Below are 24511 nucleotides of genomic sequence, written 5' to 3'. Positions count from 1 at the left end.
ACAATGTTCTGTGTTAAAAAGTAGCAGACAAGGATGGGTGTTTCAGATACCCCGAAACACCCAGCCCATATAGAGAGTTTCATCCCCTCTCCTCTGATTCAATCTATGGAATGGGAAAGTAATGGACACGGCACTGTGTGAGCAGAGTTTAAAAAATTCACATTCCTGAAAGTTTTCTGGTTTAATTCCCACAGACAACTAGTGAATATTAATGGAGACTCCTGGAATTTAAAAGGTGGATCCTGAAAGACACATACAAACTAAATTTAGAAAGTGAGATTCTCAGGGATTTTCCTGAATTATATATTTTGATTCCTGTTTATGGCATGGATTAACCAGATAACTGAGTCAGAGGCAACTCCAATCGACTGTAATAGCACACAAATTGACTATTTGGGGTTAGTTATTTGTAGGGAGGGAAAAGAAGACTCTCAGACAGAGTTTCCTTGCAAAAAATGGCTGAAAGGAGGGATATTTGTAGCCAGGAAAAACTGTTTAAAAGCCCCTCAGAGTGAAGTTAAAGCCCTTTGCAGCGTTTATCTCCAAGAGTGCCCTGTCTGAACCACCTGGTCTGTGCTGTGCTGTGAGACCGAGCTGAGAGGGCAAAGAAAACACATTTTGAAGGTTCTGAAATGAATTCGTGTATTCAACCCACAACAACACAACGGCTGGGAAAGTTACCGGCTGCTGCCTTTGTTCCTAGAGATTAACCCGGCACACACGAATAATGGGCTGGATTTATCCTGGACAACAGACACTGAATGACAATTGTCGAGGCACTGCATTAAACATCCTTTGGCTGCCTCCTGCTCGATTCATTTAACACTGGTGAATACATCTCAGCTCGTTTTCCCCTGTTCAAAGCACAGCTACACACACTGGTTTTAAACCCGCACCGGTACCCAGAGCTTACCATGTATGTGCCACCGTGAAGCGACGACGCTGGCGGATGCTTTTATTCACCAGCAACTTTCTGAAAAAGCAGGGAGAGTTCCTGGGAGAGCTGCGAGGAGAAATCTTTGGAGACGTGGGTCTGTTCCCGGGCAGCTTGGGGGGCTCGAGTTCTAAATGCATTTGTTCTTTGAAAGTCCTGATGTAAATCTCGGACTCGGGAGTAGCAAGTTCCCTAGAAGCCTCTTTTGCTGTCATAGCTCAGATGATGTGGGAGCCCTCACCATTCAGAAAACGCAACAAAAACGCAGCGGAGTCAAAGCGCTGTTAAACCCCGCTCATTCACAAGGCTGGGCTCCACAGGAAAGGCTGCCTGAAGCAGCAGCAGCACGAATCGAAGGATGGTAAGCCAGGGCTGTCAGAAAAGCCCTTCTGAGCCCACCTCTCCCCCTGAAAATGCGCCGGGGTGGTGTTGGTGTGTCAGCTCCGTGGTCGCCACCGACGCGCCGGAGCCATTCAAGCCCCGCACAGCAGCTCATGAAAAATTCATCACCACCAGCTCCACATCAGTCCTTTCCCTCCAGCATTTTGCCTTCACCTACCGAACTGAAAACTGGTGGATTTTTCGCGTGCGCGAATAAAATCAAGGAATTCCCCAGCCTGCGCAACCGGCTTCATTCCGGGGGTTTAATAAAAGGTCTTCATTGAGAATTAGTTTTCCCCAAGCCGCAGGAGCTCCACCCAGGACGTGCTTATTGGCTCGGGATTATTTTGACAACTGGACTCTGTTCTGCCCTGTCTTGCGTGAGGAGTGTGTGGGATTCTCAGGACATTTTAATACCCTGACATTGTTCCTGGGCATCACCTGGCACATCCCGGAAGAGACCCCCGGGATGGCAGCACTGGCTCTGGCAGAGGTGTGAGCAGCACTAAAAGGGGACAGGAAAAAAGGTCTAGTAGGGAAAAAAAAAGGCAAGGATGGTATTCTGTAGGAACAAAGCATGCAAGAATCCATGAACGCTGCTGGAGCAGCATGTTCCACTGTCCTAGGATCTGCACGCAGTCAAAGGGCAAAATCCCTGCCAAAACCCCAAAAGATGGGAGACTTGACCCCTTCCTACAAAGACAATGTAAGTTAATTCAAATTAATTTAAGCATTATATCTACTTAAATTAAAAAAAAAAACAAACAACCCACACTATTTTTTTTCTGGATATAAACACCACGAAAGCAACTTCTGCACTTGCAAGGCTAAAAAAACCAACATCAAGGAAAGGAAGTTAAAAGACAAGATTTGATATTGATGGTAAGAACATAATAAATACTGCAGGGAGGGGTAGAGCATCTTTTTAACTGGTCAAAAGTATGTCACTTTAAATGTAAATACAATAAATCTTTTTAAAGGAGGAGGAGACAGGGAAGAGCTAACCCAGCTGGCCTGTGGCCAAAGACCTGATTGCACAGTACAGGCATCAATTACACAACAAATCCCCACCAGTCTCTGTCCATTCCAGTCGTTTTTCACCCCAGTATCCCAAAACACTTTACAAAATCATCAGCATGCCTTCCTCAACCTCAGAGGCTTGCAAGAGAGAGCTTGCCTATAGCAGAGCCTATAGAGGAGTTTCCACACATTCTCCCTAACCTGCCCTATAATATTCACCATTCACATTTATTAAAAACCAAAATAAACAAACAAACACAGAGCCTGAGCCTAACCTGAGGACACTGGAAATGCAGTGTGATTTATTACTGAGAGGTTCAGGCAGTAGCACAACAGGAATATTTAATGCTTTAGGAATTATGACGTGTTAGACTGTGAGCTGTTACTCGACTGCACTGACAGGCAGTGAGAGACAAAGGGACGCTTGAGAGCTTTGCTGAATGAGAAACAAAATCCACACAAATGCTTTCAATCTGGAATTTCACAGAGAAAGAAAAAATTAACTTCCTAACTCACCAGGAAGCAAATGGGATATTGGAGGGGTTTTTTGAGAATATATCTGATATTAGAGAACCAGTATATCCATGCCTTTTCCTAAAGCTATTCAAAGGGCAAGGAAAACAGAAGGAAATCACCTTTTGAAAGCAATAAAAGATGCTGTACAAGGACATACTGCTTATGCTGAGTGGGTGCTGTCCTTCCCTGAATTCAGAGATGGTGCAGAACAGTGTCCATTAAGGGAGTACTTCCCATCATTTGGACATCCATAAATTAGCAATGAGCTCTCAGCCCCACAGCCTGCGGTAACATGGGCAAAGAAATGTAAGACTAAGCTAATGAGAAGGGAAAAGGAGACTGTGGAGGGAAGCAGAGCTCCATTCCCTTGGGAAAGCATAAAGAATGGAAATACAAAGTGCCACCCATTGCTTCAGGTGCTTCTCTAAGCTGAGAGCACTTTGAAGGCTCACCATGAACACAGGATATTTCTTCTTCAAGGTTCGGATACCTTCCAGATCTTGTGACAGTGGGAGCCACAGTGACCTGACAAAGGTTGTGGAGCAGCTCTCTTGGTGTTCCAACTACCACCCTTTATGCTGCCAACTTGTGGTGTTTCACACACAGAGGATCCTGCAGCCAACGTCTGTAAAGTCTCCACTGATTTGTAGCACTGGAATTCTGGCAAGACACGCTGCTTTACTCCAGGATAAGCCAAGAAAAGGTGAGAACAAGAACATCTCAAGAGACTTGAGCTAACTGGCATGAAAGCTTGATACCTGGAAAAACCTGGCAATAATTCTGAAAAATTAATTTTGCTGTATTTGCTGAGCAACAGGAGAAATGGCAGACAGAGCATATAGGGCACCAGAGCCTTGGAAAGGTTCACAGAATCCCAGACTGGTTTGGGTTGGAAGGGACCTTAAAGCCCAGCCTGTTCCACCCCCTGCCATGGGCAGGGACACCTTCCACTAGCCCAGGTTGCTCCAAGCCCCATCCAACCTGGCCTTGGACACTCCCAGAGAAGGGGCAGCCACAGCTTCTCTGGGCAACCTGTGCCAGGGCCTCCCCACCCTCACAGTCAACAATTCCTTCCCAATATCCAATCTAACCCTGCCTTCTGGCAGTTTGAAGCCATTCCCCCTTGTCCTGTCCCTCCAGGTCCTTGTAAATAGCCTCTCACCCACCAGCACCCCCAAGTCCTTCTCCAGGGCTGCTTCATCTGTCCATCTCCAAGCCTGGATTGATCCCCGGGGTGCAAGGACAGAGTTACTGATGTTGCCCTGATACGCAGACAAAATGGTCAACAGGCATCTCGCTCTTTCCTGAACTCTGTTATACCCCAGTAACCCACTGCAATGCAATAATTTGTTTATCAATACAGATTATTGTCTGCAATAGATCAGCAGTTCAAGAGTAACAATTTCATCACATCAACAAAGGGATCAGCAATACAAAGAAAAAGTTGAGGAGGGAGAAAAGATGATTGAAAGGAAGTGCCTGCCAGCACTGGCAGGAAAATGAGACCACCTGGAAGAACAAGGACAATTAAGGAAACTTTCAAAAGTTAAAGTTTACTTGGGTGAGGTTTAACACACACTTCCTACCTCCCTGAAGTGTCTAGAACTGCAGAAGGTTTTAATATATTTTATTAAAATAACCGATGGAGGTGGTAAACAACATTTTCAAGTGTGCAACCCCTCATCAAAAGCTGATCTTCAGTGTGTTGGGAGCAATTGCTAAGCAACGAGAATCCATACCTTTTCTTTACAGTAGCACCATTAGTTACGTGTTTTTAAGTGGTAATAGCCAGGAGAAAATAGAACGCCAGGGAAGAGGGAACTCTGAGTGTCCTGCATGCTTCAATAGGAAAGGAAAAGCTCTTAGAGGACTTTTCACAGCACTTTCAGTTGGTGGCAGAGTAATTGGACAATTGTTCCTCACAGCACACTCTCTAGAAGCACATTTAGATAAGAGCAGTTAGGAAGCTCCCCTCTGTTATTTAGGCAATTGTTCCATCCATCTACATTAGCAAGGCATCCCAAAAAGATAACACTAAATTGACAGTAAATTAATTAGGAAAATTATTTCAAGGGACTGCCATTTGCTGGTGCTACTTGTATTTCTTTTTCCAAGGAAGGAAACCCAAGGGAAAGATATTTTTAATCAAGTACAGAGTCTCCTTTTCAGGAATCCTGGCTTTCAGTATTTCCTCTTCAAAGGCAAAAATAAAGATCTTCATCAAACTTTCAAACAATATGAAAATAAGGATTATTACACTTGCTAATTATTATAAAATATAGCACATAGATCCCCTCTGCATATTTTTAATTTTTCAAGCAATTTGCTGTCATCTAACAAGTGGCCCTGAAGAAACAGGGTCTGTTGCTTTGTACTTGTTAGTCCCAGAAGGACTTTGATGGTCCCTCATCCATGTCAGTGTTTGTTTGGCTTAAGTCAGGCACAGGATTGTAAAAGTCACTTGGGAGAGATGGACATCTTTAATTATAGTTGAAGATGCACAAGGGAAGAATTCAGTCTCTTAGAAGCCAATATTTTTCTTTTAGACTATAATTTAAACACATTTGATGTGAAAAAACCCCACTATTAGGCCAGCAACATTATGGAATTTCACAGCACTGTCCCTACTTAACATGGATTTCTGCCAAATGTACCAGACAGACGTATTGGGAAAGGATCTATGATGGACATCCAGGAGAGAAACTCTAGAAGCCAATTAGCTCCATTAGCTCAGAGAGAGATGAACATGATCCTAAAGAAGAGGCAGTGAAATCACTGTTCCTCTCCAATGGGTCACCTAAAGCTCATTTCCATTAGGAAATAAAAGGGTTGGTCAGAGTAGGTGTGGCCATGCAGGAGACCAGAAATTGGAACTGGGTCACTGAAGCAAGTGATGAGTTTAGAGGAAAAGAGGAGTTGAGGAATGCCTGGTTTTGTGAAAGGGCAGAAGAACATGATTTTGAGGAAAAGGGAAAAGTAAACCAAGTAAGGGAGAAAAAAGCTATGATTTGACAATTTTCTCTTGGACTTAACCAATGTGACTGAACAAAGCAAAGGAAATGAGAAAGTAGAACAGAGAGAGATTCAAGAACATAGGAAAAGTCATTTGTACTGGAAAAGAACTCGGTTACAAAGACAGCAGTAGAGGAGGGAATAAATTTGCAGTGGAAATGTCACAGGACTGACATAGATGTGATCTCTGGTTCAATGCCTAAGGCAGAAGATGTAATTGCCAAGATGAGCCAGCACTGGGAATAAATAAGAGCAACCCAGGGAATGGGAGACAGGCAAAGATGTGAGGGGGGAGCAGGGAATCAAACAACACAGAAATGTCTAGAGCAACACAAAAAAATACATCAGTGAACTGGAAGCTGTAGAAAGGGAAGCAGCCAGGAAAACAGATGCCAAGGAATGGTGCTTTAATATGAAAACAGAAGTCATGGTGGATTAAAATGTAAGGATAGGGAATGACAGGCAAGGCTTTCAGTCAGAGCAATGGCTGGTAAGAAAGAGCTGAGAAGGTGACAGTGATAAGAAAAGGAGAGTTGGATGCAGCATTGTTAAAACATGGAGGAGATTCCAAGAAAATAAAAAGCAGCTGTACAGGCAGTCCTATACAGAAGGATGTGTTTGTGGCAGAGAACTTAAATCTTTGCAGTGATGGAGTAGCTTTCTAGACACAACAGAAGCAGAGGAAAAGGGAAAAGAAGGGTAAGGAGCACAAGCTGAAGAACAGACACAAGAGAAAACAATACAAAACATACTTCCTGCCTTCTTGATTTCCTTTCCATCACAACCAAGAGACACATTATGTCCATCCCACCAGTGAGTGCTACTAATTCCATGAGGGGCAAAGTCAGTGTTAGTTAATTCTACCCCATGCTAGTCCCCATTTTCACTTTTAGCTCCCTCAGAGTAGCAGTAAATTTGCTTAAAGCATTGACTTAAATACAGAACTATGATTGGCATTTTAAACCATCATCCCAAACTGTGAGGCATTAAAATAGTAATTTAACCTGAATAATAAGAATTCACCATTGTAATTGGAGATGCTTTTGATCAATCACATCTTTCTACAAGGCAGTAAAGGAAAGCCACAACACAGCATGCAGATCAACCTTCCAAAACATACAATACAAACCCAGGGCTTAAATGGAACAGCAAAGAAAGACTATCTGAAGCTGTGAAGAGATGCTGATGTTGTTGCCCGGGGAAGCTGTAGCTGCCCCATCCCTGGAAGAGTCCAAGGCAGGTTGGACGGGGCTTGGAGCAACCCGGGATAGTGGAAGGTGTCCCTGCCTATGGCAGGGGGTGGAATGAGATGAGCTTTAAGGTCCCTCCCAACCCAAACCAATCTGTGATTCTATGACATTACCCACCCCATGAGCTCAGCAGAGGTTGGACAGGACTCACTCTAAATAAAAGGCCACCTTTTGAGCTCTTCCCATTCCATAGCATCCAGTTGCCCTTAAACAGACTATTCCTCATTCAATAGGCAGCTTGTATATTAATTTCTGGTTTAACAACCAGTACTTGCAGCCTCTGTATATGATTCTGTAAGGTTTTAGCCCTTTAAAACATTCCCTACCTCTAACAAGGTCAAGAAACTCCAGAATACTTTTAAGATTAGTCACAAAAACTGAATTCCATCTTTAGGAAAGACACCTTGAGAGTTTTGAGTGGTTGGATGCTCATCTGTTCACACTGACTTTGTCATCTACGTCAACCAGATCACTGTACTGTTTGAGCAGAGCTCTACAAGGTGTTCTCTGTCACAGGAAAATTATTTGCATTCAGAACACGCATGAAAGAGTCAGTAATAACAGTAAACCTGGTGCCTTTCACGTGCTGTTTAGTCCTAAACTGGATTTGGTACAGTTTTTCCTTAGTAAATCACACCGCACACAAGACAAGATTGATCTGGCTTCCTTGTACTTTTTAGTATTTAAACAAAAAAAGTACAAATTCTTACCAGGCTACTTTTTCTTATAGGTATTTATACTGTTACCTCTTAGTAGACACATCTGAGAAAATAAAATATCTCACTTATACTTTTTATTTTATATTTAAACTATATTTCTATCATTTATATATTTACAAATTTATATATTTTTACACTTATTATAAAATTATATAAGCCAAAGAGGCATGATGTAAGATGGGAATTTGTTTAGCAACTTTAATTGTGCTTGATTTATTCTCAGAGAACATTTAAATGCCTTCTATATTATCCATAGTGAGTAATCACATATGTCAGACCAATCTGTATTACTTATGATTATTTTCTCATTTCCCAGCTATAGATTAATATTTTACAAATTAATTCAATAAGCCAATTTATTCCTCACAGGCAGAGACCTTCGGGGTGACTCCTGAGAAAAGAGAAGCCAATGGAAAAAAGTGTTAAAATTTCACCCATCCTGCTGAGAAGAGGCTTTGTGTTCCTACAGAGATGCAGTATGAAGGAATCTCTAAAAATATATTGGCCTGGACAGGCTGGCTCAAGCTCTCCCCAGGCTGTTCTTTGATTTGTCAGTGTGTTATTTATTCATTTTACTCACTTCTGTGACTGTGATCAGCAGCAGGTGCACCTGCCTCTGCCAGGAATTTGCCTGTGACTAAACACCTCATCTCCCATGAGTCACCTGCATTTGACAGCCAGGATTAGGGCTTTGCTCACCAGATCACAGAATCACAGAATATGCTGAGTTGGAAGGGACCCACAAGGATCATCCAGTCCAACACTCAGCCCTGCACAGGACCATCCCCAAGAGTCACACCAGGTGCCCCAGAGGATCATCCAAACACTCCTGGAGCTCTGGCAGCCTTGGTGCTGTGACCACTGCCCTGGGGAGCCTGTTCAGTGCCCAACCACTCTCTGGGGGAAGAACCTTTTCCTGAGATCCAACCTAAACCTGCCCTGACACAACTTCAGGCCATTCCCTGGGGTCCTGTCCCTGGTCCCCACAGAGCAGAGATCAGGATTAGGGCTCTGCTCACTAAGTCAGGGCCTGAGATAAGCTCAGTTGGTTATAGCCTGGTGCTAATAACACCTATGAGCCCACATATTTCTCTGATATTGGTCTCACCTGCGGTGGCTAAGCAGGAACAGAAAACTCCACATTAATCCAAGACTGTTTAGGTTTTGTATTTTACTCTTGCTCTTCCAGCCTCTTAGTTCTGCAGCAGTTGACTCACAAAACAGTTTATAGGCAGTTATTTGGATTTCTTTGTGTTTCAGACCAACTACACCTTATCATCTCTCTCAGGTTAAACAGTACCATGTTTACAAGGTTCATTTATTTATAGTTATTTTTCCCTAAGGAACCCCTGACAAAGACAGGTAGAGCTCACTCCATCTCCTGTTCAACAGCAGGGTTGGAACCTCCAGCTTTGCCAGGTGACTCAGGTTTTGGTGCTGGGAAAGAACAGAAAATGCAGTTGCTCAATTGTCAGGATTCCCACATAGCTTTGTCCATTACGGCTTAATTAAAGGAATAAAATCCCAGCCAAAAATCCTAGAAAGCAGCTCACTGCCAGTGCCAATAAAAACAGGGTCAGAGAGGAGGTGGCTGCGGCCAAGTTTATAACAAGTCTCATGTTTTTATTCATGGTAAGAGTGTCCAACAATGGGTAACGAGCCCATGGAGCAGCAGTCAGGGCAAGAACATGACCAAGGCCAACAGCAGAGGACAACACCATGTTCTTGTTCCCCTAATTCATCCCAGTGACACTCTCAGTGTTAGCAGGGTCTGTGCTCAAAGGACCCAGGAGGGAATTGCTACAAAATGGAAGTTTAAAAATATTCCAGGAAGTCTTGACATAGCTACTGAAAACATGTAAGAGAAGGTCTAAAGGCATCTGACCCCCCCCAGTGCCTAGTGGATACAGATCATGAGTAATTTGGTAAACTGAGTCAGTAGTTTGATTACAAGTATTTAGAAATGTGATTTATAAGTGGATTTGGTTGAATTTTTTCCAGGAAAATCACAGAATCACAGAATTGTTAGAGTCAGAAAAGACCTCTAAGATCATTAAGTCTAACCATCAACCAGCACCACCACCACGTTCACCACTAAATCCTGTCCTCAGGTGCCACATCTACATGGTTTTAACATCTCCAGGGATAAGGACTCCACCACTGTCCTGGGCAGCCTATGTCAGGGCTGAACAACCCCTTCCATAAAAAAATTTCCCTAATATCCAATTTAAAACTCCCCTGGTACAACCTGAAGCCTTTTCCTCTTATCCTGTCACTTGTTATTCTGGAGGAATGAGTCCAAATACTAAACAAAAACTTATCTAATCATAGAATGGTTTGGGTTGGGAGGGACCTTAAAGCTCTTGCAGTTCCATCCCCTGCCATGGGCAGGGACACCTTCCACTATCCCAGGTTGCTCCAAGCCCCGTCCAACCTGGCCTTGGACACTTCCAGGGATGGAATGTCATGGATCAGCTGAGAACCACCTGGAGTTCTCCAGGTAACACAACAAACTGTGTCAGATCTTGCCTTTCAAATGAAGTTATCATTAGTCAGAAGCTTAAAAGAAAATCATGTCAAATTATTGTCTGATTCAGCTTTTCTATCAACGGTATTTCCATAATCTTCATTTATTTTATATTCTTAGGAGGATGAAGTTTGAACATAATATTTCAGAAGCTTCTTTGTCTTTTGCTGATTAAGAGTGATTCATTTTTTTCCATTCCACATACATTTCAAGCTGTCTTGTCGCATTCTGGATTGAGGTATATAATTATAATTTAATCATGAAAAGCCTTTTTTGTGTGCCTACAGCTACCTCTGTTTTGAAGACTTGCATCTCCAGGCAAACCTGGCAGCACCAAACTTCAGAATCATCCTCAATAAAACTACTGGGCTCACCTTGCAATTCACACCAAAGGGGGATGTTATAATTTTGACTAAAATAAGTGGAAATGAATTCAAGGATAATAGTGCAGCAATAAAATATAAATTGTGTACAAAAAGACATTTATCAAATAATTATAATTTTAATTCAAAACCTGTGACAAGTCCAACATTAACAAAATTCCTCCATACTAACTACATCCCATACAAATAATAGTTATTCTATTTAGGCTTTCAAGAAAACAGGAAAATAAAAAAATGTGCCAACAGAGAAGAAGATCCGAGAGCTTCAAAAACTGATGGCAACAGACAATGTCTAAATACAGGCAGACAAAACACTTATCTGGGTATTTTTAGCTGAGAAAATAACTCCAGGGCTAAGTCAGAGATGCACAAATTATCTCTGCAGCAGCCCCTTTTTGGACAGGTTGGCATTTGTACTGCCCACCCACACAATGGGCGAGCACTGACCTCTGGATATTTGGGTTGCCCACTATTTTTTCCCAATAGAAAGGATTCCCGGGATTTATTTTAATAAACAGATTTCCAGGATTTGTTGCATAATATTAGATGGGGTTGGGGGTCCAGTAGTGACCCCCCCAAACCAGAGCCAGGGGAGCAGCTCCCCATGGGTGCCAACCCCACCACGGTTTAGTTGGATTTCTTTGACTGATCCTCATCAGGAAGAACCACCAATCCAAAAAGTCAGCAAGGATGAGATATTCTCTAGAGGCTTACGTCTTACTAAGGGAAAAAATAGCAATATTTTAGAAAAGATATTTCTCTAAATTATCTATTGGCATTTCCTCTGTCACATCTTTGGGAAGTATTAAAATGACTGACAATAAAGTCAAGGAATTTTCCTTTCCCACCTTGGTGGGCTCAAACAGATTTAAGCCTCTTTATGCAACTTCTTTCATCCACCTGCAGACAACGTAGGAACAACCTACAAACAGAATATTTTCAGCTTTCAGGGATTATCTTGAGGGATCCCCAGCACTCCAAGCTCCCACCAAATCCCAGCACCAGGAGTAAGCCATACCTAAATGGACCAGGTAATATTTTCACCATCCCTAAACGGATCAAGTAATATTTTTACCTACTAAAACCATAAAAAAGTCACTGAGCAAGCAAAATCCTTTAGGGCTCTTTCCAGATCTTTTCAAAGACACCTTTTATATCGCTAGGACAAATCACAGTAAGTCTTTTTCAAAACAAAGGTTTCATATGCATTTGCCATCATAATGTATATTATTTTAATTATGCACAGCATAATTAAAACCTTTTTTCCCCACAGAATAAATGAGATGTTCTGAGGAGCAGAGTCGACCTCCTTTTCCAAGGTAAGGAAATGCCCCACAGAAATGTGGTGCAGGCTTTTGAAATCCATGAAGTGTTTTCAATCAGAATAATTGATCCTGCTTCATTATCATGAAAACTGATGGGATTTATGGAAATAATTAACATTTTGAAGCAGGTGATGTCCAGAAGTCCCTTCCAACTTCAACCATTCTGTGTTTTAAATAATTTCAAATATCGGTATAAAAACTAAAAATGTGGGTTTAAGTATTTTTTCCTCTAGTTTTTATTTTTCACATTGTATGGGAAGCCAGCTCATCTATTTTTTTTTTCTATTCCAAGCTTGCGGGATATTCCTTCAGTTCTTTTCTAGTTGAATTTGCAATTATCTAAGAAATAAGACTTTAACCTATTTCACAGGGTGCTATCCCAGGGTCTGAAACAACATCTAAAACACAAAACAAAATTAAAAAAAAAAGCCCCATACTTCTCCAAAGCATCATCTCCTTCTGAACTCCTGGGATTCATCCCGCCATTCCTGTCAAAGCTTCCTATTATCCCAAATATTTCCTTTCATCCTATGGGATTTACAGGTTTCAAATATGTAAAGGAATATTTGGGCAAATTACCTTCTGCTTGGTTTACCAGCAATAATAATTTTGTCATCCTTTTAATTCTCCATGCAAATCTCCACCAATTTATCATTCTAACTTTCCTTATCTACCCTTAATTAATTCCCACCTTATCTATCCCTCAATTAATTACCAACAGTTTCCCAGGGACTACGAGCCAGCTCTGGCTGAACTCAGCATTTTTGCTGAAGGTTTCAGTTGCCCAAAATGACACTGAATTTCTGTTTTATTTAGTTTCTGACGTTGCATTTAATTTGCTGCCCACGATCACCATCTGGAGAACAAGGAGCAGTACTACAGGAGCAGATACAAGAGTAGATCTGCCACTCAATACATCAGCCCTCGTCATAATTCACTTGTACACCTGAAAAACGCACTCCAGGAAGGTTTTGAGGTGGATGTGGAGAGTAGGATCAATCCTGTAGTATTTTCCTCTTAAATTCTGACCTGCCCAGTAAAATACTTTCAGAAGAGACAAGCCATAGATCTGCTCACAGACAAATGGCAAATTCACAGTCACACAAACATGTATTTAATAAAGCACTTAATACCAGAGTCTAAATATTTAACAGAACCTCTAAGTTTTGAAAAATTCCAATATTTAATATTAACCATATCAACTCTTCATATAACTCTTAAAGCCTTTATTTCCTTATGCTTTGGGACACATCACAGAACATATTTTTGTTTCAACAGAGAAACTTGCAGTAAAACTGTCAAAATATCCCCACACACCTGAACAAAATGTGTGGAAAGAGTGGAAATGAGCCTCCAGCTCTCAGACCCATCTCAGGAGCTGGAAAGTATCAAAAAAATAGGGAAGAGAACTATTTTGGATGCTCTAAGTGTAGCTACAAATATATTCTTCACACCCTCTCCTCTCTCTTCACTCTTGCCCAGATTTCTTATCACAAAGCTTTAGTTATAAAATATGGAGCAGGATGGTGGAAAACATTTTAACAAGTTTTATGAAAATATGAACAAAATTTGGGCAAAAGAAGCTTATAAATCTTCTCCATTCAGATTGTCAAACTGCACATCTATTGGACTTCTATCCCACATCCAGGATCTTGTTCCTGCAGGGCAACATTGGTTTTCAGCTCCAATTCTTTCCTGCTCAGAGATATCACTTTATATTTATCCACACTGAAATTTTCCTTTATTGCCCACTCACTCAGTCTCTTAATGCTCATCTCATTCCAAAGCTGTTCCAAGGCAACCACAAATACTGGAATTATACAAATTTAACCTGTGTCTAGGGTGTATTTCACACAGAACTGAGCCATGATGTAGAAACCCAAAGAGTTTGGGGACCAGATCCTGCTCCAAAAACATCTCAGTCATGAGAGGGGGACCTTCTCACTCTCTCCAACTCCCTAACAGGAGAGCAGAGCCAGGTGGGGGTCAGGCTCTGCTCCCAGGGAACAAGGGAGAGGATGAGAGGCAACGGCTTCAAACTGTGCCAGGGGAGGTTTAAGTTGGTTATTAGGGAAAATTTGTTCATGAGAACTGTTGTCCAGCCTTGGCACAGCTGCTCAGGGCAGTGGTGGAGTCACCATCCCTGGAGGGGTCAAAAAACATGTGGATGTGGCACTTGGGGATATGGGTTAATGGTGATGCTGGTTAAAGGTTGGACTTGATGATACTAAAGGTCTTTTCCAACTTTAACAATTCTGTGGTTCTATGACTGTGCTCCCTGAGAGTCTGGTCAGGCCCCCAATAACTGGGAATTGCATAGGGAAGGAACTGCCTGGCATGGGTAGGGATCACCGCTAAACTAGGGAAAAGCCCTCAATAACTAGAACTTAAACAGAAAATGGGAAAGTTCAGACCAGTCTTCTGCCCAGCTGTAAGAGCAGCCAATCTCACTGGTCAGAATGGTGAGGGCGATGCAAAAACAGAACCACAGAATCCCAGAATATGTGAGTTGGAAGGGACCCACAAGGATCATCCAGTCCAACACTCAGCCCTGCACAGGACCATCCCCAAGAGTCACACCAGGTGTCCCAGAGGATCATCCAAACACTCCTGGAGCTCTGGCAGCCTTGGTGCTGTGACCACTGCCCTGGGGAGCCTGTCCAGTGCCCAAACACCCTCTGGGGGAAGAATCTTTTTCTAAGATGCAACCTAAACCTGCCCTGACACAACTTCAGGCCACTCCCTGGGGTCCTGTTCCTAGTCCCCACAGAGCCGAGATCAGTGCCTGCCCCTCCTCTTCCCCTTCCAAGGAAGCTGTAACTGCAATGAGGTCTCCCCTCAGTCTCCTCCAGCTGAACAGACCAAGTGCCCTCAACTGCTCTTCACATGGCTTCCCCTCAGGGCCCTTCCCCATCTCCATTGGCCTCCTTTGGACACTCTCTAATGGCTTCGTATCTTCCTTATACTGTGGTGCCGCAAACTGCCCCAATATTCCAGGTGAGGTCCTGTTGGAACAGCTCTGCATCACCAGTCACACTGACTAGCAACTCCCAGTCCCTCCAGTAAACTGGGATTTTTACAGTGAAGAAATAGCAATAACCTGAGAACGTGTTATTAGGGGTTTCTCTGGGACTGGAGCACACGCAGCTCAAGAAAAGATTCTCATCCATCGATTCTGCTGTACTGAAAAAGAGGAGCAGCGATGCCCCCTTGTGTTCCAAGGAAATTAATGATAAATCCATTGCAATTCCTTGCACTTCTCCTAAATCAGGGACTAATGTGTATTCAAAGATCTTATTCTTCCAATCCCACCTTGTGAAGAGGCTCTCAATGGCCTCACTGCCAGGATTGCAAATTGTTGCACACACACAAGGGAACACTTGGACAATGCTCCCAAAGGTAAACCAATCCTTTTATCATCAAAATTCACAATCCATCTAAAATTAGATAACTCATTTTGTTAAATTTATCACAGCAATTAGGCACAAAACCTGAACAAAAGCTCCTGATAATTCCTCCCTGATTTCTGTATCTCAGCTATTCATTCAAGTGTAGAGCTTATAAATCCTCTTTTCAACAGGAACATTCTTTTTAAAGCACTCTAACAAATGAATTTGGGATGTCCTCTGTAATTGTTCAAACACAAACTGAAAAGTGCTGAGCTTAACAGAAGCTAAAACCAGATTCCAAGTTGGAAATAATGATGTGAACATGTCTTGCAATCAGAAAACAAAACTGACAGTGGAAAATTTATAAACTAGAATCTAAAGCTTACTTGAAACCTGAAGATGAAACTACACGTTGTAAGGCTGCAATAATGTCATTTCAAGATTTGTATGACAAGCAGGACAGCCAACCTTATTTTGCCATTAAATCCATCCTTGCAACTCCAAAACATGGACACTCAGGGCTTTGCCTCCTCTCCTGACTCCAGATTATTTTCCTTTTTTTTGGCACTTAACACCAGTTCCTATTTAAGAACTCACCTCTTAGCAAGTCCCTTGTAATCAGCTCTCTGATGGTTTCTTTGGGACTTATCTTGAGCTTAACATTAGATTCAAATGGGCTTTTTTCAAGTATTTTTTCGAACACATGGACAGGAAATAGCCAGAATTAAAGCCTTTTTCCTCAATCTGTTGTCTTTCACCATCCTGAACTCTTGTGTGGGTGGAAAATTAGTAACACAATCCTCTGGCCAAGATCAGAATTTATGACGCAAAAGTTTCACGAGGGATTTTAACAGAAGTAGAATTTCAAAGAAAAGGCAATAACTTTGTAAAGTTATATGGATGACAAACCAACTGATAGAGTTCAACAGTACTGATTAACATAGATAATTATCTATCTTAAAAAAAATAAGGAAAGAAGCCAACTCCAAGGAAAAAAAAAACCCTAAAAAAAACCTAAAAAAAGGTAATAAAACCACAATTACATGAGATTTACAACAAGGGAAAATAACTTACCAGTCTTGGTAAGTGGTGATTGCAATACTTGGAGGTGTCAGCAGAGGCAGAGTTGTCGGTCTACAGACAATGTCTCTGTCAGGTGTCCTGGCCTTCTCTGTCTGTCTCTGGGACAATGGTGGTAACTGCAAATTACCAGAGCAGCATCTTCTCCCTCTCCACAGGTCAATGCCCAGAGCGTGGGTGGAAGTGCTGTAGGACTTACTCAGCCCACACTCCAGGTAATCCAGAGAGTTCTGTAGAGACAAGAAGTCGTTGAAGTTCTGCAAAAAAATGTTTTCCTCCATGAAGATAAAACACATCCAATTTTTCTCCAATTGTTCTTCTGAAGGCTTGGCAGAGTCTGAGAGCCCTGTGTTATTTTATCAAGTTGTGAGTGCACTTGAAAATTCATTCAGAACTTGTCTCAACTAAATTCAACATTTCATTCTAATGTAATTAAACACTTTCCCTTCAGAGAAAAGCACTCTGCCCTGTGTCTGACATTGCTGGTAGAAATAGTCTCCAAAAAAGGTTTTGATCAACTGAAGCAGTTTTTCCTCTTCTAGTTTCTACAGGTTTTTATTTAAAAGCATCCCCATGATCACAGAGCTAGCTGTCAGTCTCCTCAAACACAGCCAGAAGTTGCAGCAGAACAGAGCTGCAGGAGGGTTGGTTGTCAGTTTTGGTCTCACCCAGAGAATTTAGCTACTCAAATATAGCTGTCCAATATAAACGAGGCTATTTCTGTATTCCATGTGATGAGCTATCAATAGAAGCTGGAGGGTTATTTTGATCGGTGTATATGTGTGTATATATATATATACATATATTTATATATTTATGGCCACATTTATCCTCTTTTTCTACCTCCCTCTGAATTTTGATCTCCACCCTGCTCTTTCCACCCTCTACAGACCTTTCCAAACCCACTTTACCGTCTCCCCAAATCCCTTGGTTCATTTTCCCTACAAACTGTGCTCTTCCAGCCAGCACTGGGGGACTACAGAGAAAATGAGTGAGGTTTAATTTTCCAGGAACAGCTTGTTGGACTTGATCTTGGCAGTCTTTTCCAACCTAAATGATTCTGTGGTTCTACGAACTGCAAAGGCCTCTGTTGCCTCACAGGTTCTTCCACTGCACAAAATCAGGTCAAAAACACTCCTAGGAATTCCAGAAAGAAAAGCCTTGCCTTCTGTATGAGGATCTGACTCAACCTGCCCTTATTAATAGTCGTCATAGGACTATTTAATTATTTGTTATTATTCAAGAAGTGTCCAGAAGAGTTTTTCAGCTTCCCATTAGATTTCAGATGCCTGTTTTCATTAAAGTCAGTGAGGACCGAGCAAACAGCCTCATGCTCAGGCAAACTGACTATGAGCAGTGCAACACGTGCTCTAAGAGTGCAAAATAAACACTTATTTACTGGAGGAGTGCTACAGGTTACTCTAACTCTTAGGTTCAACTCCTCCAACTGTGTTTTCCTTTACATTCCACGTGATTTCCTGGTTTTTGAGAGCCTCAGCTGTGACAAACAGGCCAATTAAGACTGTGTTTATCAGGCCATCATTACAAAGTGATACATCTCTCCAGAGAATGGGAGCTGGAGTTTAATTAATAGGGGATTACCATGACGATTAGAAAGCGTAGAGATGGAATAACACATTTATCATCACATTAAGTGTTCAGCAACTGCAGTGGGGAGAGACAGTGGAACACTCATAAGCATGTAAGTGCAGCAGATGAGCAAAGGTGGGATCCAGAACAGATATTCCGCAAGTCACACCAACATTCCCAGCTGGCTGCCCACACTACACTGACCAAAGACAGAGTATATGGTATCTGTAAGACTCCTCTAAACCTGTCATGGGGGTTGGTTTGTTCATTTTTAAATATGCTATGCTTATTTTCTGCTTATTAAATAATAATCTTCCAGGATTATCAAAGAGCACTCAAAGCAGAATCAGCTCATATTTCTGAAATAAGACAAAACCAGCTTTTTTATTGTTTTCATGAAGTACTGGGGGAAATAAAACATGTTTTCAGAAGAAACTCACCTCATCTGCAGTTACTGTCATGACACTTCTGCTTTTCTTCATTATCGAGACTGAAGTGCACCCCGTTATAAAAAGCTCGTGTTGTTAAATCCAATTTCTTCAGACGGGCAATCTGAAAGAAAAAACATATTTCTGAATAACAAACTGGCTTTGATGACAAACTAACCATCACCATCGCAGCTGATTTATAACTTGCTGCCCATTTTCACAGAATCATGGAATTGTTAAGGTTGGAAAAGACCTTTAAGATCATCAAGTCCAACCCTCAACCCAGCACCACCATGTTCATCACTAAACCATGTCCTCAAGTGCCACATCCACATGTTTTGAACACGTCCAGCAACGGTGACTCCACAGTTTCCCTGGGCATCCTGTTCCGGTGCTTTACAACCCTTTCCATGAAAAAACTTTCCTTAATATTTAATCTAAACTTCTGCTGGTGCAAGTTCAGGCTGTTTCCTCTTATCTGTCTGGTTTTCCATAAAACACAGGCAGCAGATGTTCCGCAAGTGCAGCTCTGTAACTGTGAAAGGCCAATTCAATATTTAGCAAAATCATGTTGAGAGCAACCAGCATTCCCAAGGCTCTGCAATCTAAGCCAGCCTTGAGACCAGCCCAGTAATCTGGGACCAAAGCTAACAGGTTTTTCTCTAAAATGTCTTTAATTGAGCCCTTTTCAGAGGCACAGAACAGAAGGTCTCCAAGAACAACTCAAGGTGGCTCTCACAGAAGAAATTTGCATTTGTAATGTGATTCTAAAATTCAATGACAACTCCCAAACATTATTTATTATTACACTACCACACACACTTCAGCCACTAAATCACAGCCTTCTGCAGAGGTGACACTGCAGCCACCTTGAACAAAGCAGGAATGAGAAGGGGAATAAAACTCAGCCGAGCAGCTGAAGCAGCAGGAGAAAGCAGCACATGGGAATAACCTCCCTTGGAGTGTTCCCAGGCCCTTTCTTTTTATTGCTGTGGTTTAGTGCTAAGAAAAAAGCAGCATTCAAGATTATATAGAGAGAACACAGAGTTGTGGTGTTTTCCTTTTTTCCCCGAAGAACAGGTAGAGCTGGAGTGCCACTTTTTGTGTGCTGGTATATGTTCTCTCCTGTTTGGAAGGGGAAAAACCTCTTGGAAATCTCTTATTTGAGGTTGAAGACAGATGAAGGGCCCCTGTTCATAAACATTATTGCTGAAGTCACCACAAAAAGTTGTGCAACAGTTTCAGGCTTGGTGATGTCAGATTTCTAACACGCTGTTCACTTTGAGAAATCAAGGGGTTTTGTAGAATCATGGAATGGTTTGGGCTGGGAGGGACCTTAAAGGCCATTCCATTCCAGCCCCTGCCATGGGCAGAGACACCTCCCACCAGACCAGGTCACTCAGAGATCCATCCAGCCTGACCTTGAACACTTCCAGGGATGGGGAGTCCACAACCTCCCTCTACAGAGGTTTAACTCTTTTTCTGTATTCCATTCACCTCTCCATGCAGTGCAATTTCAGGAGAGCAACAAGCAATTCAGACCTCCTGCAAAACAGGGTTGCCAGACCCTGGCCACCATCAGCCGATGAGGAGCAGACATGGCATGAACATTAGGCACTTAATCTTCTTCCCTGCCACTGCCAGCAGCCAGAGTCCTGGAAAGCAGGGAACCTGCATCACCTGCTTTTCCTATGAGGTTCAAAGCCCCGGCAGCAGGTACTGAAAGCTTCTTACACAGCAAATGCTGGTTGCACAAAACCTTCCCACCCCACAATGAACTCAGGAGTCTGAACACTCAAACATGGCAGCTTGGTTTGGCTTCCAGGACAACACAACTGTGCCACCAAGGGTACAAATTCTGCCTGTGTCCAGGGTAAACACCATCTATTTTACACCTCTACCTCTTCAAATCAAAAAAAAAGCATCAGGACAAAGCTCACTATAATTCTCAGTCACAGCCCCCAAGTACAGAGGTCTGAGGACACCGCAGTCTCAAGGAGCCAACTGCTCATCTGCTCTTCCATGTGCCACAACAAACCTGATTCCCTTGAAAGCAGAGGGGAAAAAAAAGGGAGAAAACATAGGAAACAAAAACTCAAAGGAAACTCTAACACAAAGCTCTAACACTGCTTAGCTGTCTTCCTGTAGTTCTGGCTGCAGCACAGGCACCTCCAGTTGTTTTCATTTCCTTAGGGTTCATCCATCCAACACACACATATCCCAGCCAAAGCATTCCCAGTGCTCAGATCCATGCCAGACAAAACTCACTGCCATTTCAGCAGTGCCAGCACATAGAACTGGAGGATTCAAAGGAAAAGAGCTGAGAGATTTGTCTTCTAAAGCACTCCAACAGCTTCCCTCCACAAAAGGATCAGCTTCCCTCCACAAAAAGATCCACAAAAGGGAGCAAAGGACAGGTAACAAGGACCCTGCAACACTTCTCCTCAGGGCTATCTCCCCCCAGCATCCATCCCTGACTCACCAGAGCCAGAGTTGGAAAAACAGATTTATGGTCTGACAGAGCCCACTCCTTCCAACAACAGCCTCCACACATCTCACAGAATACCATATTTGCTGAGTTGGAAAGGACCCACAAGGATCATCCAGTCCAACACTCAACCTGCACATCCCCAAGAGTCACACCAGGTGTCCCAGAGGATCATTCAAACGCTCCTGGAGCTCTGGCAGCCTTGGTGCTGTGACCACTGCCCTGGGGAGCCTGTCCAGTGCCCAAACACCCTCTGGGGGAAGAACCTTTTCCTGAGATCCAATCTAAACCCGCCCTGACACAACTTCAGGCCATTCCCTGGGGTCCTGTCCCTGGTCCCCACAGAGCAGAGATCAGTGCCTGTCCCTCCTCTTCCCCTCCCAAGGAAGCTGTAACTGCGATGAGGTCTCCTCCAGCTGAACACATCAAGTGCCCTCAGCATCTCCTCACAAGGCTTCCCCTCAGAGCCCTTCCCCATCTCCACTGCCCTCCTCTGGACACTCTCTAAGCACTCAGGGTAGGTTTAGATCTTGCAGCAGTGGAAGGGTTGTTAAAATCCTGACATGTGGCAGCACAGAGCATGGCAGTGTTACATCTCTGCAAACCTCCCATGGTTTAGATCGATAGTACAATGAGATGACCTCACAGGCATGAGAAAAGGCATGGAATTACAGAATGCCAAGTTGGATGGGACCTCAAGGATCACCTGGTCCAATCTCTTTTGGCAAAAGCATTGTCTAGACAAGATGGCCCAGCACCCTCTCCAGTTGAACCTTAAAAGTGTCCAGTGTTGGGAATTCATTGCTTCCCTGAGAAAATTATTCCAGTGGTTGATTGTTCTCATTGTGAAACATTTGCCTTCTGCCTCCAAGAGTCACTGTCCTATTAGCAGCATAAAAGTCATGCTACATCAGCAGAATAAAATTCTAGAATAAGTTTAATGATTTTATCAATCTTCAACAGCTAGGAGAAACTAAAAAGCCCTGCTATAAAAAGAATTGGGTGATACTGTCCCAGATATCGTGCAGGTAAAGATGACAATGACAGTGGTATGTATGCACAGACAACATGGCATGAATAAATACATATTCCCCTGTAATATGTGGAGAAAATTCATAGAAAGAACAAAGGCAGTTACATCAACAGCAGAATGAAGCACACAACTGATTTGTGTTTAATAAAGCACAGATTTGTGCTTAATAAAGCACGAGTTTAAGTGTTCAACTGTGCAGACACTGGGATTTCAACACAAACCAGCTCTGCCTCCTGAATAGATGTCAGTTCACAAAGTAACATCAATAAATCAATACATACATAATGAAGTGAAAAAACACACTCATAAGTATTCAAGAAAACTTCTTAGGATCACAGATTCGTTAGGGTGGGAAAAAACTTTTAAGACCATTGAGTCCAACCATCAATCCACCACCATGTTCACCACTAAACCATGTCCTCAAGTGCCACATCCACATATTCTCTGGGAAAACAAATCTGAAAGAATAAGAGTCTAAGAATGTCTCCTAAATTTTGCTGAACTTTAGTATTAGAACCAACACCAGGACGTGAGAGATGGAGAGATGGACCAGAGTGACTTGCAGATAATTTCTGTGAAAGCCTGAGTCCTCTCATACCACAACTTCCTTCCCTTTATAAATATTTATCAATTTGCCAAAGCAAATTTAACCAGAATATGAATAATTCCAAGCCATCTTTTGTTTTGTTCTGTAGATTGCACTTCTGAAGAGCCCACCAAGAAAATTGAACACTTCCTTTAGTCATGACTAAGTTACTATTAAAATCTGACTCACTCTTTCTTGTGCCTTTACATAAAAGATCTGACACCTGGGACAAGTATTTAGGGGGAAAATAAACCAAATAAAAACACTCCAGAGAGCCTTACTCGGAGTTGTTTTTCTCCTGTACATTTTGTAATTCATGTAATCTTTCATGACAAACAGAGTTGCTCTCCACCACCCAAATCCTCCAAAAATAAACTGTATCCCAGTGGCTGGTTATACGTGGGTAACAGGGAATGCTGAGAAGCAGCAAAGCTTTGAATTTGTTAATAAATTGCAAAGAAAAATATTCTTTCGGTGCTGCACTTGAGTCTAATCCATTTTGCTGGAATATAGGCAGGGTATGAGGTTTCTTCTTACACCAAGTTCTTCCACCTCAAGTTTTTTGTGTTCTATGACTGTGTGTTTCAAAACTGCTGGTAAATACTCCAGCAGTTCCAGAGTGATAAAGCCTGATAGTCAAGGTATGAATTAACAGGGTTATAAATGGGCAGTGGACAGGGGTGAGGATAAAGACACAGAGATGCATGGCACAGAGCTTGCTTTTCCTACACACTGGTTAAAAAACAGCTATTTAGCTCATCCAGTGTGAAATCCACTATTTAAAGAAATTCCTAAAAGGCATCTTAATGTGCAAGTTCTGGTATGGTTTGGAATGGGAGACACACATTTCACCACGTCACTGTTTTCCCACACATTTGGGCTTCTGCATGGGCAGGTTTAAAGCCACAGGGTGGTACAAGGAGCTGATTGACCCTCTCACCCCTAGAGATCCTCCTCTCCCATGAAACACAGGCAAGGCACGGCCAGGTTTACATTTTGCTGCTCCTGTGGTGCCGGGTCTTCAGATTAACAGAAGGTTTTGGCAAGCAGAGCTGTTTATCTGTCTCCTTTCAGACTCCAAATTCATTTCCTCCCACTTTTCAAGAAGGCAAGGCACAAAGATTGAAAGATAGTGAAAAACAAAACAAACCCCAGTGAAATTCAGATGACACAGCACTTCCTGCAGTCCCACACCTGCTTCTTCCTCACTGCCAGGGCCACAACACACATTCTTGGGGCAGGACTTTTTTCCTACCAACAAAATGCTGATTCTTACAGGTTCTGCAGAACCTGAGGATGATCAGAAATAAACCCAGACACCTGAATGGTGAAAGATCAGAGAAGCTTTGCTAAGGGAAGGGCTGGGATGAAGGAGATTATCTGATCACACAGAGAATTACATAATTTGTGAGCTGGGATTCAAACAACTGGATTCTCCTTAAAGGTCATCAAAACTTCACAGGGTCAAGCACATACTCAGACAGGGTGACAGTCATCAAAAAAAATTACAATCTCAGGTTAGCTCTCCCAGACAAACATATGGGCTCCTACTTAACACAGAAACATGGAATGGTCTGGTTGGAAGGGACCTTAAAGCTCATCCAGTCCCACCCCCTGCCATGGACAGGGACACCTTCCACTATCCCATGTTGCTCCCAGCCCTGTCCAGCCTGGTCTTGAACGTTTCCAGGGACTGGGCAGCCACAGCTTCCCTGGGCAACAAGAAAGGAAGGAAAAGCTTGGAAATTTCATATAGTTCCTTGAAAGAAAAATAAACCCTACATGGATTTGACACTTGGTCAAAGGCAAGTCGAGGTATAAAGAGCAACTGGTACCTGAACAGTTTGTAT

The 24511-nt window shown here is 42.6% G+C and overlaps 1 protein-coding gene across 2 annotated transcripts in view; it reads right to left on the bottom strand.

The window, feature by feature from the left end:
• The window catches only part of PDE4B (phosphodiesterase 4B), a 198522-nt gene that overhangs the window by 154537 nt on the left and 19474 nt on the right, over positions 1 to 24511 (bottom strand). Inside the window, exons 2-3 of one of the 2 annotated variants that reach the window (XM_032697262.1) lie at positions 18567 to 18678; positions 16531 to 16766 (exon numbers count right to left, since the gene is read on the bottom strand). In XM_032697262.1, coding sequence (XP_032553153.1) covers positions 16531 to 16766; positions 18567 to 18608 — 278 coding nt within the window. In that variant the 5' untranslated portion in view covers positions 18609 to 18678. Of the gene's footprint in view, positions 1 to 913; positions 1484 to 16530; positions 16767 to 18566; positions 18679 to 24511 lie in introns of those variants that run through there. The other variant, XM_032697263.1, reaches the window with a different exon arrangement.

The sequence above is a fragment of the Chiroxiphia lanceolata genome, chromosome 9 (genome assembly GCF_009829145.1).
Source record: "Chiroxiphia lanceolata isolate bChiLan1 chromosome 9, bChiLan1.pri, whole genome shotgun sequence".
Taxonomy (NCBI): Eukaryota; Metazoa; Chordata; class Aves; order Passeriformes; family Pipridae; genus Chiroxiphia; species Chiroxiphia lanceolata.
Note: the sequence above shows the minus strand (reverse complement) of the source record. Positions and strands in the feature narration are given on the sequence as shown.